This window comes from Zonotrichia albicollis, chromosome 1 (genome assembly GCF_047830755.1).
Source record: "Zonotrichia albicollis isolate bZonAlb1 chromosome 1, bZonAlb1.hap1, whole genome shotgun sequence".
NCBI lineage: Eukaryota > Metazoa > Chordata > Aves > Passeriformes > Passerellidae > Zonotrichia > Zonotrichia albicollis.
This window is the reverse complement of record NC_133819.1, coordinates 146,795,693-146,810,954: the sequence shown is the minus strand read 5'-3', so window position 1 is coordinate 146,810,954 and position 15,262 is coordinate 146,795,693. Positions and strand designations below refer to the sequence as shown.

The 15,262-nt window shown below is 39.9% G+C and overlaps 1 protein-coding gene across 1 annotated transcript in view; it reads right to left on the bottom strand.

The window, feature by feature from the left end:
- The window catches only part of TG (thyroglobulin), a 152,098-nt gene that overhangs the window by 22,205 nt on the left and 114,631 nt on the right, over positions 1-15,262 (bottom strand). The window contains exons 42-43 of the mRNA XM_026790985.2: positions 8,729-8,893; positions 7,787-7,954 (exon numbers count right to left, since the gene is read on the bottom strand). Of these exons, the coding sequence (XP_026646786.2) occupies positions 7,787-7,954; positions 8,729-8,893 (333 nt within the window). The remainder of the gene's footprint in view (positions 1-7,786; positions 7,955-8,728; positions 8,894-15,262) is intronic.

Below are 15,262 nucleotides of genomic sequence, written 5' to 3'. Positions count from 1 at the left end.
TCTTTCTTTGAGGAAGTTTTTTATGTTATCCATTGAAACTTTTCACTTTTTAAAAAAATTATTTCAATTTCAGAAACAAAACAACTTCATGAAAAAAAAAATCTACCCTGAACTTTTCTGTGCATCAAGTCAGTTCTAAAGAGGCACTATACAGGTGCATATTGGTTGAAACTTGGATAAGAACCCCAGAGAAAAAGATCTAACAAACCACCTCTATTATTTTGGGCAGTCAAACCACCTCTATTATTTGATGCAAACTAGGCCAGTGTCTGCCCAGTTTAGTTACTGTAGATGCTTTACTTAATATAATATTTTGATGGCCCACAGCTGGTTTTCATCATGCTGCTAGAAGGTCTTTCCACAACCCTATACAGAAAGTACAGATGGAATTATACCTTTTCAGTAGAGTCACAGAAATTAAAGATGGAAAATAAGTTCCCATGTGCTGAGGGTAAGGTTTGTCCTTAGTATTCTAACACTCTGTGCATTTTGAATAAGTGACTTTGAGGGATTTGAAAACTCTACCAAGTATCCCAAGGTCCAGGAAGATCTTGGCAATTTGCCTTGTATTTTTAATAGATTCTTCTTTTGCTGGATTTTGGCCCATGCAATGTGAAAGAGTCATGTGGTGCCAGCTTTAGTAATTCAGCTGTACTCCAAAAAGGATGGGGAGCTCCCTCCTGACACGTCACCTCATGTGCACAAATGCCACATATGAAACTGCACAGCACTCATGCCTGCAAAATCATTCAGCTTAAAACCAGCAAGGACACATATTCTTCTGCAGAAAAGAGAAATGTTCACTGAAGACCTGACTGCAAGTTCATTAAATTCAAAAGCAACTTCTCCATCACAGCTTTGGCACACATCACTTTGGGTTCCTACTAACCAGCAGAGGCATTGCTTTGTTTAATTAAGAATCTCTCATTTGAAGACTGGGGTTAGCAGTTGTGTGTAAGAAAAGATACTTTTCTGTAGCAGAGCAAAGCCCAATCTGTTGTGTATGAATCAACCCATACAAGAAACTTTCATGAAGTGATTTCATTTTGTTAGCTTTTTAAAAGGGATTTGTTAACTTGTTCTACTCTTGTCATAGATACTTAAACCAGAGAGAAACAAAGTGAAAAAACCTTAGGGTATTGATTATGTAATCTAGGAACTTATCCATCACTCACTCATCAATGATCAAGTATCAAATAAAGGTTATGGTTGAAAATTACAGAGAAGGAGATGGATCATCATATACCAACATATGGTTAAGGTGGCAAAATCCCTGCCAAATGTTTTTGTAAATGGCAAAAATTGGTGAAAATTAGGTTTCATCAATGATTTTTTGAAGTCAAAAAAAAAATAAAACCAAAATAATTTGATAGTTATTAAATACAGAAAGATCAGTTCAGGATAGGAAGTCCCTGAACTGTAAAGTGCTAGAGGTTTGGAGAGCTTTTACCAGAAGTATCAGATTTGCTTACTCTAATCTTACAAGCAGCCTCTTTTAACCACTGCTGAAAACAGCATTTTGTGCTGAGCAGCCCTTTGATCTGACTCAGTGTGGCTGGCCTTGGGTTTTAATGTCAGAAGTCAAGGAGAAGAGGCAGAAGGCTGGCTTGGCTGGACAAGGATGTTCTCTTGGAAATAAGGCAAAAAAGAAAGGTATAGGCCCAGCTGAAGCAAGGTCAGGTGACATGGGAAGAATACAGAAATGCTGCTTGTCACTGTAGGGAGAGAATTCATTTGGCCAAAGCTCAAGTGGAGGTGAAGCTGCCAGGAAATTGAGGGGCAATAAAAAGCTTTTTTTTCAAATATATTAATAAAAAAAGGTAGTGTAGAAACAACATGGACCCTTTCCTGAATAAAGATGGTCAGCTCTCCCAGAGGGACATGGACAAGGCAGAGATGTTCAATACATTTTTTACCTCTGACTTCAGCACTGATGATGGGCCATGAGGGCCTCAGTGCCCTGAGCTGGAACACCATGACTGTGAGAATGATGAACTCCCAGGTGACTCTGAAATTGTGTGGGATCTGTGCTCCAGCTGGATCCCTACAACTCTACAGGGACTTGTAGGGACCTGTAGAGATCTGATGGGATTCAGCTGAGAATCCTCAAGGAGCTGGCTCATGTCATTCCAAAGCCTCTCTCAATGATTTTTCAGCAGTCTTGGGAATCAGGAGAGGCCCCAGTTGACTGGAAGTTGGTGAACATTGTCCCAGTTTTCAAGAAGGACAAAGAAGACCCAGGAAACTACAGGCCTGTCAATCTCACTTCAGTACCTGGTGAAGTTATAGAGAAGATTATTCTATGAGGTATTGAAAAACACCTGAAAGACAGCACTGCCATTGGTCTCAGTCAGCACAGTTTCATGAGGGGAAAGTCCTGCATATTAAACCTGATTTCCTTTCATGACAAGGCAACCCACTTTTCCATGATCTGGGAAAGCCAACAGATGTAATCTCTTTGGAATTCAGCAAAGCTTTTGATACTGTCTCTTACAAAATCCTTCTGGACAAAATGTCCAGCTTCCACCTGAGTAGCTGTGATACATGATTGGTGAACATCTGAATCACAGGTCAGGCACCAAAAGGGTGTGGGATGGGGTGAAGCAGCCTGGTGACTGGTCCCTAGTGGGGTTCCACAGGGTCCATCCTCAGCCCAGCTCTGTTCAGCATCTTCATTAATGACCTGGGCACAGAACTCAAAGGAAGTTTGGCAATGACACCGAACTGCCAGGGCAAGGGAGAGGATTGTCCTGCTCTGCTCTGCACTGAGGGGGCCTCACCTCAAGGACATTGTGCAGTTTTGGGCACACAAATATAAAAAAGACATTAAGCTTCTAGAGAAGCTAGAAGAACATTCAAAGAAGGGTCACAAGGATGGTGAAGGGTCTGGAGGAGAAGGCATATGAGTAGCAGCTGAGGTCCCTTGGTCTGTTCAGCCTGGAGAAAAGGAGACTGAGGGGAGACCTCATTGCAGTTACAATTTCCTTGTGAGGGGAATGGACAGGCAGGCACTGATCTTGTGACTCTTGTGAAGAGTGACAGGATTCAAGGGAATGCCTGGAGTTGTGTCAGGGAAGGATTAGGTTAAATGTCAGGGAAAGGTTTTTCACCTAGAGGATGGTTGGGCACTGGAACAGGATCCCCAGGGAAGTGGTCACAGCACTAAGCCTGTCTGATTTCAAGAAGTGTTTGCACAATGCTCTCAGGCAGAGTGTGATTCTTGGGCTGTCCTGTGCGGTGACACAAGTTGGACTCAATGATCTGGAAGAGTCCCTTCCAACTCAGTGTATTCTATGATTCTGTTCTGCAATTCCGTGATTCACTGTGCCTATGTACAGGTTTCTGTGGTTTTCAAAATGCCCCCAAAACTCTGCAATTTTTCAGAGTTTTCTCAGCAATAATTTATTAATTTATAATATTGTGGGGCCGTCAAGACATGTTGACTCAGATGAAAGAGGGGTCAACAGGCAGAGATGGATGATAAACAGAACTAGCATTTGTAAGATGGTAAGAATTTTCATCCCTCAAACAGCACTAAAATAGCACAACCTGAAACAATTTCTCAAGCATTGCTTTGGCTACAGTATAATTTAAACATCCGACTTAAACATGACAGCCAACACCAAAGCAATATGTTCAAAATAAAATTCATTAAACATGAAAAGGAGAAAGTATTTTAACTTCTCAGAAACTGATTCAGTTCAACTGATTTTCCATGTCCAACATATGTTCCCATTAGAAAATATATGACCAAGGAACAATTTTCAAATCATAGCAGATACAACAGCTGCTATCACATTAATACAAACAGCTGCACATCATATAAAATAATTTACATTTTGCTAACCTTTAAAGAAGCATTAGGCATTGGCTCAGAGTTATAGTCCAGTTTTCTAAGAAATTATTTAAGAAAATATTTAAAGGCAGCACATGCACTCCTTTCTACTCTTCCGATTATCCAAAAACATCATAAGCATTGCCTAAATAATGAGTTAAATACTGTTTACTCTTCTTTTACTGCAGGACAGCTTATGGAGCATATGACTAGAACTGGCCCAGTGTTTTACTTAAAAAGAAATTGTAGCAGTAAGTAGATCAAATATTTACATCTTCAAAGGGGCAAAATGTACTTTTTTGACAAACTGAAATGGTGATAATGCTAAAAGTGTATGTACAGACCTTAGGCCTCAAGTGGCTTTTGACAAACACTGTCACAAAAGACGGTGAAAGACCTGCCACCATTCAGCAGAGTCTTCCAAGATTTTTAACTAATTTCAATATGAAGTAAAGAGTCCAGCCCATTCTCCTCACTGATGGCATTTATGGAGACACTTCTCCCTGGTCATTACAACAAATATATCCCTATCAATCACCTGTTGTGTATTGCTGAATATCTTTTTCCATAAAGAAATTAACTGACTGCAATAAATTGCAGGATGGTAGTTCTGTTCTGCACAGATCCGTCTGCTTGCATGAGGTAAATAAACTAGATTTCTATCTACCCACTGCCTTATGTCCTGTATTTGAGTTCTGCATCCAACTAGATTGTACTAAGGAGGAAAAGAAGAAGAAAGGAAATACATGAAATACAACCTCAGTCTTTCAACTAAATCCTTGCAATGTGGAGATTACATAGTAGGTGCTTAACATGTGGAGGACAGAGAGTGGGCTATACTGACCTCCATGCAGACAGAGATAAACACAGACATAGAGCAGCATGAGTGAATTCATAAATTTAATGCCATTAGGTCGTCCCACCTGACCATCACATATAGGACAGGGATAAAATTTTTGTCCAGTTGGGAATTGAAATCAACATTTCTAGAGGTTTCTGCTCAGCTGCCTTAATGTATGACTGCTCAAAGCTAATATTCCCTGAAGGTGTGCCATGGGAATTGCAGTGAATGAGTTCAGGCTTAACCACTCATTTCCATAATAGTGCATTATGGTACCACTTGCCATTCCTTTAACAAACTCTGCTTTGCTTCCCACTTAGTTTCAAACTTGTGATTGCTGCACTGGGGATGAGGAGGAAGTGCTCCAGGAAGTGATGAATTGGGCTCAGTTCACAAGAATAAGCATTTCAGTGAATGCCATAAAATGGACATTTCATGAGCATACTCTCTGCTGCAAACATCACTGAGAGACCTCAGCCTTTAATTGTAAGCAAATCGAACATAAATGTTTTGCTAGCACATAAGTGGTGCCTTCTGTCTTTCTGTTTCATTTTTCATAGTAAAGACCTTAATAGGCACAAGCAGAGTGTTGCAGTGGGAGCAGAGGCACTCAGAGCAACCCAAGGCCACTGAGATCCCACAGAACAACATGGTGCCAACTGGATTTTCCGCCTTCTGGTCTGGGTTGCAGCCTAGAGCTTCTCTTTCACTTCTATGTGAAGAGTACAAAGAGTTTATAACACTTGCATGCAACTTCAGTCTAAGGTGATAAGACTTGCATCTTATCTCAAGCTTGCTAACATCCAAATGGCTCAAAGTGTCTCTATACCATTTACAGGATCAGTACTAAGAGAAATCAGGATTAATCGAACAAGTCCTTGACAGAATTGCCCAGCACAATAATTCCCAGGAACTGGTGGAGCAAACCAGTAGGGGTTAAATGTTTTTACCCCTCACTCTTTGCACTGTCTACACTGACATCAACCATCCTAAAAAAAGATGGAAATTAGGACTTTGCCAATTCCATAGGCTTGCCAGAGCACCTTTCAGCTGTGTTTGTCTACTGAAATAGGACTTTGCCAATTCCATAGGTTTGCCAGAGCACCTTTCAGCTGTGTTTGTCCACTGAAATACATCCATGATCTTCTCTCTGCAGAGCAGGAGCACAGCCATAGGTGAATTTTTACCCCAGGGAGGTTTGCTTCCCTCTTTTTAGAACAGATGAAATACTTAGGTTAAAGTTAGTTAAAGGCAAATTAGTAATTATGCTTTGGTTTTCCAAGTTCATTTCAGTGCTCTGTCCATCAGCTAAGCCTTCCCACACTCCTTAGTGTACCAATAAAACCAGCTTTGGCCATTCCTAGAGAGGTGCAAGTGAGATTTACCTCAAAGGAACCCTTAATATTAATTACATAGATGATTGGGATACAGTGTGGATTGTCTCAATCCCTTCTTTGAGGTCTGTTGTGGAGAGAGGACATTTAGCACAGGTTAAAGATCTCTCATGACATTTATGACAGAGGAAATGGGGTACAGACTTCCAAGTAACAACCACCATCTGCACTAGATTTTGTCGCTGTAGCTAAATACGTCTGTGGCTCATTCAGGACTTCATAATCAGATTGACTGCAACCATACATGGTCATGGCCAGCACACAAAAGTGCTGCTGAGGACCTGGAGATTGCACCTTTATAAGTAGCTGAGTGATGGAAAGAGCATTACAGCTTCCCAACAATTAATACCCTAACTGTGTTGACAAGGGAGAAATCAGGAAACTTCAACCTTGCAGCAGGTCTTTAAGAAAACAACCCAGACAGGAATACAGACTGGTCAAAGCATTCATATTACCCCAAGTCCTAAAAGCCTGAAGCCACAGGAAAACAGAAATAGAGAGAAATTTTAAAAAGCCATCAGTAGATATGATCCTTTCTTACAGTTGAGTTGCAGCAACTTACTGAGTTCCCTTCTAATCTTATTTTCTGCAAGCCTTTAATTAAAAAAGATATTTCCAGTTTTATTTTTGGACAGACAACATTTTTCTACTGAACTCTCAGTTGCAAGTGTTTTTCTTTTAATTTCAATCTGACGGTGCTGGGATTTAGCACTTGTGCCCTTCATCAACACCATGATTTGTTGCAAAGTTTTTAATACAACATGGAATTTCATCTCAATTTTGCAGACAACTGTCATATGCAGAAATAGTGGTAAAGGAAAGAATTTCACTTCCTTGTCTTCATCACAGGACTTATAATGAGGTCAATGAGGTTTATTCCGCTCTCAGAGGGCCTTGATTATTATCTGCAGGCCTCCAGCATCACACTATGTCTTCTGTACCTTTTTCCTATGACTTTCTCTTGAAATTGATTCCAAAAAAGAAATGAAAAAAGAGCAAGAAATTTCTGACAGAGTGTAAACAAGTAATATGAACTTTAATTCAAGTGGGCCATTAATTCTGAATTAAATTGGTCTATGTACTATTGGCTACCAGCAACGAGAAGCTGGAAACGGCATTTCAGTGCCTTCTAAGAGGTGAAGTATTGCAACACTCCTGTTGCAAGGTAGCAACAGAGATTATAGCATGGATGAAATTCTTTTTCTTTTCACCAGTTTCTGTCTGGAAACCTGAGACCACACATGAGGCCAGTGCTGCTCCTTATAACACCTAGTCCATACTCAGAATCATCTTTACAAGAAAATGTACTTCTAGGAGACAAAAGGAAAAAAAAGTTGCTAAAAAACCTCAAAATGCTGATTTAATCCTGCTGCACAGTGAAGAAATTTATAGTTAAGTTGTTCTCATGTTTGTGAGATACTACTGAGATTGAAATATAAATAAGATTTGAAAGACAGTAGAGTATAAATGCTAAATCACTTCTGGTCTCTTACCATTTTGTATCTCCCACAGAAATATTAATCAACACATATTATTATGTCATTAGTCATCCTGATCAAGAGTGGCTGGAGAAGGACAATGCATTTGCATATTTCTGTGGAGCATAATTCACAACTTGTAGAAATCAAAAAACATCTCTCTAGGTTGCATGTGATTACAGTCATTACTGTAATCACAGTGATGCCATCAGCTCATTACCAGTGAATGTCTTCCTACCTTAATTGCCTTGGCTCTGCTGATGAGACCATCTTGTTGAGCACTTCCAATGAGCAGATCTATTTTCCGAAGCCGAGGGCGCTGCAAGGCTTTAGCCAAAGGTTCCTGGAGGTAAATTCCATCCATCACTGGACCCCAGTACTGGAATGGGCCACTTATAGCCAGCAGCTACATTGGCAAAAAAAGAAAACAAAAAACAAAAAACAAAGAGCAAGAATTGTGCAGTTAATTCAGCTTACCCTTTAAATTCTATTTTATTTATGCTTAATTCAACTGATTGATTCCCTTCAAGTGAACAAGTGACCAGGTAATACAAGTGCAAACTCATCATTGGCAGGAAACAATGATTTTGGTGACAATCACAGTAGGTGAAAAAACTGAAGAGGCCAAGAGAAATTATGGTCTTATAGTCATAAATTTTTTTTTTAAACTAGGGATTGACTCCATGCTGGTCCTCATTGGAAAATTTATTGCAGGTGGGTGTTTTAATTTGTGGGTAAAGGATCCATCTCTAGATTTATTTATACTGCAGATTTCACAAACCTCCCACTTCAAACACTGAACACTGACATCCCATCCTGCTTCATTTTCTGCGTAAGTTCTGTTATTAAAGCTGCAGACATTTGACTCTGAGTGGAGTAACACCCAGGGGCAGGCTAGAGGGAACTGAAAGCAGGGAAAAAAACAGTTTTTTAGATTTATTTCAGAAGACATGATTAAAGCACTGCAAAAGGAATTTAGTCTAAAGGAGAATCAAATTGTGATTATTCATAGCTCAGAGCTGGATGTCATGGACAACAACTTCCTTCCACCAAAAATAGTCCAGTTCCTCTTTCACAAGGATTCAGACTAAATTATTTTTTATGGTTTCTCTCTCACAGCTTTGTGTGAATGGAAAATTTTTGATTTCTTGCCAATGGCATTTGCTTTGCTATGTTGTACCTTAGTTTGAGCATCATTGAGGACACGGGCAGGCAACTGACGAAGGCAGGCTACAATTTCCTCATTGGTGGATGAAGGGCATCCCACATCTTCAGCCAGGGCTGCTGCTTGGGTCTGTGCCCTCCTGGTAGTAATTATGGATGCTGGAGAAAAAGCTGAGCCTCCCTAGAAAAAAATCCACAATATCAGTCAACAGTCAATAAATGTTGTCAGAACACCTGGTTCCCTGGTGCAGGTAAAAAAGATGAGAAGAAAAATCTTTCCTCCTGCAGAACGTAAAACCCTGGTATTTAAATTAAAGTAAGCAAGGTCTAAAGATCAAAGCAAAGGGGTGAAGGGTCAGTTAGGCTGCTTCCAGCTCTGCCACAGTTATTTTGGAAAAGCTCTAAGTATCTATATTATGTCTCTAACCAAATCACATAACAAATCTTTCTGAAAACCTTGGTGGAAGGAGAAACATTAAGACTGGAACAGATGTAAAGAAGGTGATGTGAGGGAATGGAGACCCCATCTTACAAGAGAAGACAAAATAGAGTTTTATCAAAGCTCTGATAAACAAGAACAGAGAGCAGCTGTGATGTCCATAAAGAAGAGCTATTTCTACCTTGGGACTATGCTGGTACAAGGACAAATGAGCGCAAAGTACTCACACTGAGTGTAAATCAACTTCAGCTAGAAAGCAAGGATAACTAGCACAGGGAGCAGTGAGGGTCTGGAGGTGCTATGAACTGAGGAAGTAGGAACAAAAGGAAACAAAAGGAAAAGAAGATTAACCAGAGCATGAAGATCAAAACCAGAGCACAGGCTCCAGTCTCTACCCCAGACTCCGTATTCTTGCTACAGCTGTGCCAACATAGCAAATGTTCTTCACAAGAAAGAATGGCACAACGCTTTTGAGTAAACATGAACACTAGTTGTTGCAAATGCAGATGAATTAGTTTAAATCTGATAAGATCTGACCTAGAACAGAAAGGCTGGAATAGCTCTGACATGGTTCCAATGACTAATTTCCAAACCTTTGCATCAGTTTACTGATAATAGCTGCTAAAATTAGCTCTGTCCTCTAAAACACCCCACAACCCAGATGCATGATATGATAGACCTCGATCTATTGAACTGGTTAACATACTTCTTACTGAATTTGCTCAAAGCATAACTACAAGTTAAAAACAAACAAAAACCAATCACCAAATCTTTAAATTGAAATTGTTCTCAAACCTCTGAACGCAAAGAACTCTGTGAAGCCCTGGCCAGCACCCATGAGATTTTTTTATACTTCAAAGAAGCAGAGCCATTGATACTAATGGGGCTCCATTGCTCACAACTGGATAAATTGATTTCCAAAAATAGTGAGAAAGAGGTACTTTGGGTTTGAGAGTAGAGACAATCTTTTTAGTTCACTGTGCGCAGAATTTCCAGTGATACTACCCTCCTGAAAGGTTTCTCTTCTTTTTTAACAGATCTGGAAAACAAGCACTGTTATTACCTTAATGATTGAGATGAAAATGGTTGCAGACAAGCAAAGGAAAAACCTAATTTTCTAATTTGGGCCACTGTAAGAGCCATCTTGAGTTTTATAGAGTCAAAGAACTAGAGAAGAAGAAATAAGCACCACTTGGTGTTATTCCTCGCTTCAGCACTCAATTTAGATGAGAACTCAAGTGAGCAATGGGCTTTATTCTCTCATAGGATTTGCAGTGGCCTATTTTGTGTTTGCAAGGCACGATATTTGCCAGCTGCTGACTAGGTGCACTGACTCAGCTGGTCATGAGTGAGAAAAAAAAAATATCTTTGATGAGAGTATCTTGTCTGTGGGTGGGTTCCCAGCACATGGAGTGAGAACCATGTATTTTTAACCTGGCCTTTGGAAGTACATGTTCATCAGAGCTATGATGAATGAGACTAGAAAGGGATAACACACCACGTCAGCTTCACTCAGAAAAGGAACTTACTTGCATTTCGTGAGGAATAAGGAATTATGAGCCAACTCAATACTGCAGAAAAATGAGACTCAGGACTGCACAATATTTACGTACTAATCTGGCAAACATATTCTTCCACATCAGATCTGAACATGCTCAGCATGCTTTATCAAGTATCCAGTACCTCCAAATGGTATTAATTTAAAACAAAATAATAAAAAATTAAAGGATTTCAGTTCCCTAAACTCCAAAAGTCTCACAAATTTTGAAAGTGTCAGTTTCTGTGGTAATTTTGAAGTTGCCGTCTTAAAAGGCCAAGTTTGGTAGGGAAAGAGTACTGAAATCAGATGATATATGGAATCCAAAAATTCACTGGGACCAAGCAAAACATCCTTGTGTGTGCTTGATTTTGAACACATTTCCTCCTGGAGATTTTAAAAGCTGTGCAAAGTTTCCCTGTCTCAGATATCTACAACCTGAAAGATTGCCCTGAGATCATGTACTGAGCAAAACAAAGACTGCAAAGGTTCTGGATAGAGGTGTTCCCCAAGTTCTCTACTGCAGGGGCAGATCTAAGAGCTTGGGCAGGCAAATCTTCATGTCACAGCATGGGACATGTATGGGCTGGCAGTAGGTACAGTCAAAGCTCAATGAGTAAAACAAAACCCCCAAACTTCTGCAAATACATTTCTGAGGGGAGGAGAGCTTGATGGAGCCTCAGTCTTGCTGTGGATATTTTCTCTTCTTTCTGTGAGTGGTTACAACAGGTTTATTTGCTCTTTTTGCTCTTAATTCTGTATACTTTTTCTTCCATTTTCCACCTAAATGCCACTCCCTCAGTTTGCTTTTCTAGTAACAGCCATATCCAGGAAGCAAGTCTTGCATCTGGGGTTTGAAAGAGACCAAATCTTTGGAGTTTGAAAGAGATGTGGAATCTACTACTTTTAACCATGTTTAATTTTTGCTGGGACTGGAAGCAGGGGATAGAGAAACACAAGGCATCATTCAAAGACTATTTAGAAACAATACCATTATGTTTCCTTCCAAGGTGCATCCAAAATATGTTCCAGGCTTTAGAAACATGACTTCTCTTAGAGCAGAAGTTATGCAAGCAAAACTGTACCAGTTCTCTGCTTTACAAATGCACATCAAAATTCAGGATAACTGTTTCTTCATTATTGTAAAAAAAATCCTTCAGGAAAAAATAAGTGAGCACAGAAGCTGGTATTGCCTAGAAGTAATTTTCTTTCTTTTTTTGAGCTTGCAGTTTTCACATTAAAGAGAAATCTTCCCTAAACACTGAATTCACATTACAGGTTTGGCTCAGGACAGAGAGAATAACAGAGCTTCACTTAGCAGTTCCCTCTTTTCCTATAAAACTATAATTTATTTGTGTGATTAGTCCCAGAAACCAATAATGGAAGACTTGTGTACTTTAAAAAATAGTACTACTTAGGCAGAAGCAGAAATAGTGGAGGGCCTGTTTGTTTCCATTACATGACACCCGTATTACCATCAACATGACAGAATCATGAATCAGAAAACCAAAAATCATGAGATCAGCTCAAGAATAACAAACACTGTGTTCTTTTTGTTAGCCCTCTGGTTTTTAATTCTCCAAGAATTCTCCTGTACCCATGGACACAAGGGCTAAAAATTTCACTTTTAAAACTAACAAGTGAAATCTTTGCTGTTCCAGCAGAGTTGTTTATTGAAAGTGAACCTCTAAAAAATGACATATACAATAAAATTGTAGTCAATAGTCACTTTGTCATCACTGGAACATCATTTAGAAGTGATTTACAGGGAACTGAAGCCACACACACTTCTTGTTTTAGCTGTCCTTACAGACAGACCCACAACAAGGGTAAAGGGTAGACAGAGGAAGTTCCATTGACATTTTTGACACCAACCCAGTCGAAAATGTTTGAAAGAAGAAGCAGTAGCAGTTGTTTTACACAGCCCACAACAGCATCCTTACACTGCTCTACAAAATTCATAGGAATAGGAGGAACTTTACAGTGTTGAGCAATAGCACCTACTAAACAAGTGATGGCATTGAAAATGGGAGTCAAAGCCTTGGGTACTATTTAGTTCAGGGACCAGGAGCATTGCCAGCATTTCTTAATTTCTCTTTCCAATATTAGAGGTTCAGATACACAGTAGAAATTCAGATACCAGGAAATGTTGTAGCTCACAATGGTGAGAAGTTGATGTATCAGTATTACATGAAGGTGAATTCTCACTTTGTTATCAGGCTGTGACCAGCTGAGCTGGGGCTGGTGCCTCTTGCAAACTTTTATTTTGGGACATCAGAGCTCAAAATCTTTCATTGGTGCTATCCTGGCCATCCCACTTCTTTCTCCACAAGCTCTTGCTGCTGTTCTGATGAGATGATTAAATAGAATATATGGACATCTGTTTGGTTTGTGTGCCCATGTTTTGGTAGTGAGGGAGTCTAAATGAAATAATTGCTGTGTTGTGAGGAAGAGTGAGAATGGAAAATCCCAGATGGCCATAATCATGCTTTACTTCTCATTATCCTGCTCTGTTTAATTGGTAATAAATTAAACTAATTAAAATAAATTAGTTTAATTTCACTGTCTGTGCTGGTAACCAGTGGGTGATTTCTCCCTGTACTTATCTTGACCCATGAGATTTTCACTTTATTTTCTCTCCCCTGCCAGCTGAGGAGGGCAGAGCAGGTTTAGTGAGCAGCTGGTGTCCAGCCAGAGTCAACTCACCACAGTGCTATCACTGTACTCTGTACCTGTCTCACAACATATCTGGAAAAGACAATTGCCATGTAAGCTGCAGCGCTGAATGTCTTTTGATTCCTCATTTAGTTTGGAAGCTCACTTCTGCAAAATGTTTCAAAAATTATTCAGAACACATCTAATGATTAGAAACTTCACAGGAACTAGATTTTATCACCCACACTCTGCAAACCCAAACGCAGCTTCCTCTCCTCACATCACGATCTCTTGTTTTTTCCCAAACTGACTTGAAAATGAAATTCTTTCTTGTCCCCTCAACACACGCACTCCCTGCAAGTGCAGGGGGTTTCTCTGATGGCTGCAGCCAGAGCAGGTTTTCTATGTGCCCTGAACCATTCTCTAGGCAATGCAAACAGCAATTACAGTAACACCACCCAAAAATGAGATCAAAAGACATCTAATGCAAACAATCAGAGCAAGGAAATGTCCTGAGAATTCTGCTTTCCCAAAAGAGCCAGCTGCATAGCAATATTTTATTTGTTAAAAATAGTCACTCTGCAAGCTCAGATGCACACAGTTCCCAGCCAGAAGTATCTGTCAGACCATCTGGTCTGACCTCCAGGATAGCCAGGGCTCTTCCATTTCCTGACTGCTGAGCTCAAGTGCTTCCTATCCTTTAAAACATGGCTTGTGTTTGATCTTGCATGAAGCATTTAAGCTGGGCTCAGAGACACAGAGAAACAGATACTACAGCCTTCTCCTTGGTAGTCTGTGCTTAAGGATAATAACTCCATGGACAGCCAACAGAACCTTATTTCTCTTTGAGGGTGCCTTCAGTTTTAGCTGATGCCAGATTAAAGATACTGTTTAAATCCTGTTTTTCCTTCCTGCAAAAATAAGCAAGCTGCAACTAAACAACCACTGACTCACTTTCCCAAAGAGTTCAGGAGATTATTCTGTAACAGACTGGAATTAAACTATTTTCAGAATCAATTTGGACCCTATTTGCTTCTTTCTTGCAGGGTTGTTTTTCAGTGTCTTTCATTGTTTTTCCTTAGATAACCAATTCTGCATAGTGACCAGTGCTTACAAGACACCAAGGCTGCAGGGCTCTATGTGATGACATTAATGTCATTCTTCCAGGCTTTCATGAAGCCTGACTTCAAGAGCCTGGAGAAGTAGAAAGCTTTGGGAACAGCTCAGGGAGTCTCTGTCACAGCTAAGAAAACATTTGGCAGACACCTGGCAAACACCAGTACAGGGGGTGTAACAGGGAATGGTCAGGTCAGTCCGGCAATGGAAAGAGGGACTGAGAAAGAAACATCTTTCCCTCCATAATTGTCTACTAGACTGTACTTTCCATATAAAAATGGGAGGAAGGCAACGATTCTCTCTCTTATATCAAAAATAACATTTTGAAGAAGGAAAATTTCTTTCCTTTGCAAACCCCTCTTTGCTGACATCAGAGGCAGCCCTGCAAGGACAATGCTCCTCTCACAAGTGACTCACAGAGTGCCTGTGTCAGGTTAGTGACTTGAATAACAGGATATGAATATTTCTAAGATGACATACAAAGTCCTACTTAATTCATACAAGCACTTTCTTCCATTTAGTTGTAAACACTAATTATCAATTATCCTATTTGACACAAGGTATTAGCTAAATGCACAGAAAGGGTAAATCAGCTCTCATCCTTGCACAGGAGCAGCCAGCCACCAACAACAGGCAGAAATGACAGGGAAATGGAGAATTCTATCTACCACCCTCCACTGCAAACTCATCTGTTCCTCTACAAGCACAATACAGTGTCTGAGATTTACTGTGTTTCCAGCAGATCATGTTTTATCAAACAAGTCCAACCTCTCTTTAAGTGCGACCAATCTCTCCTACTAAGT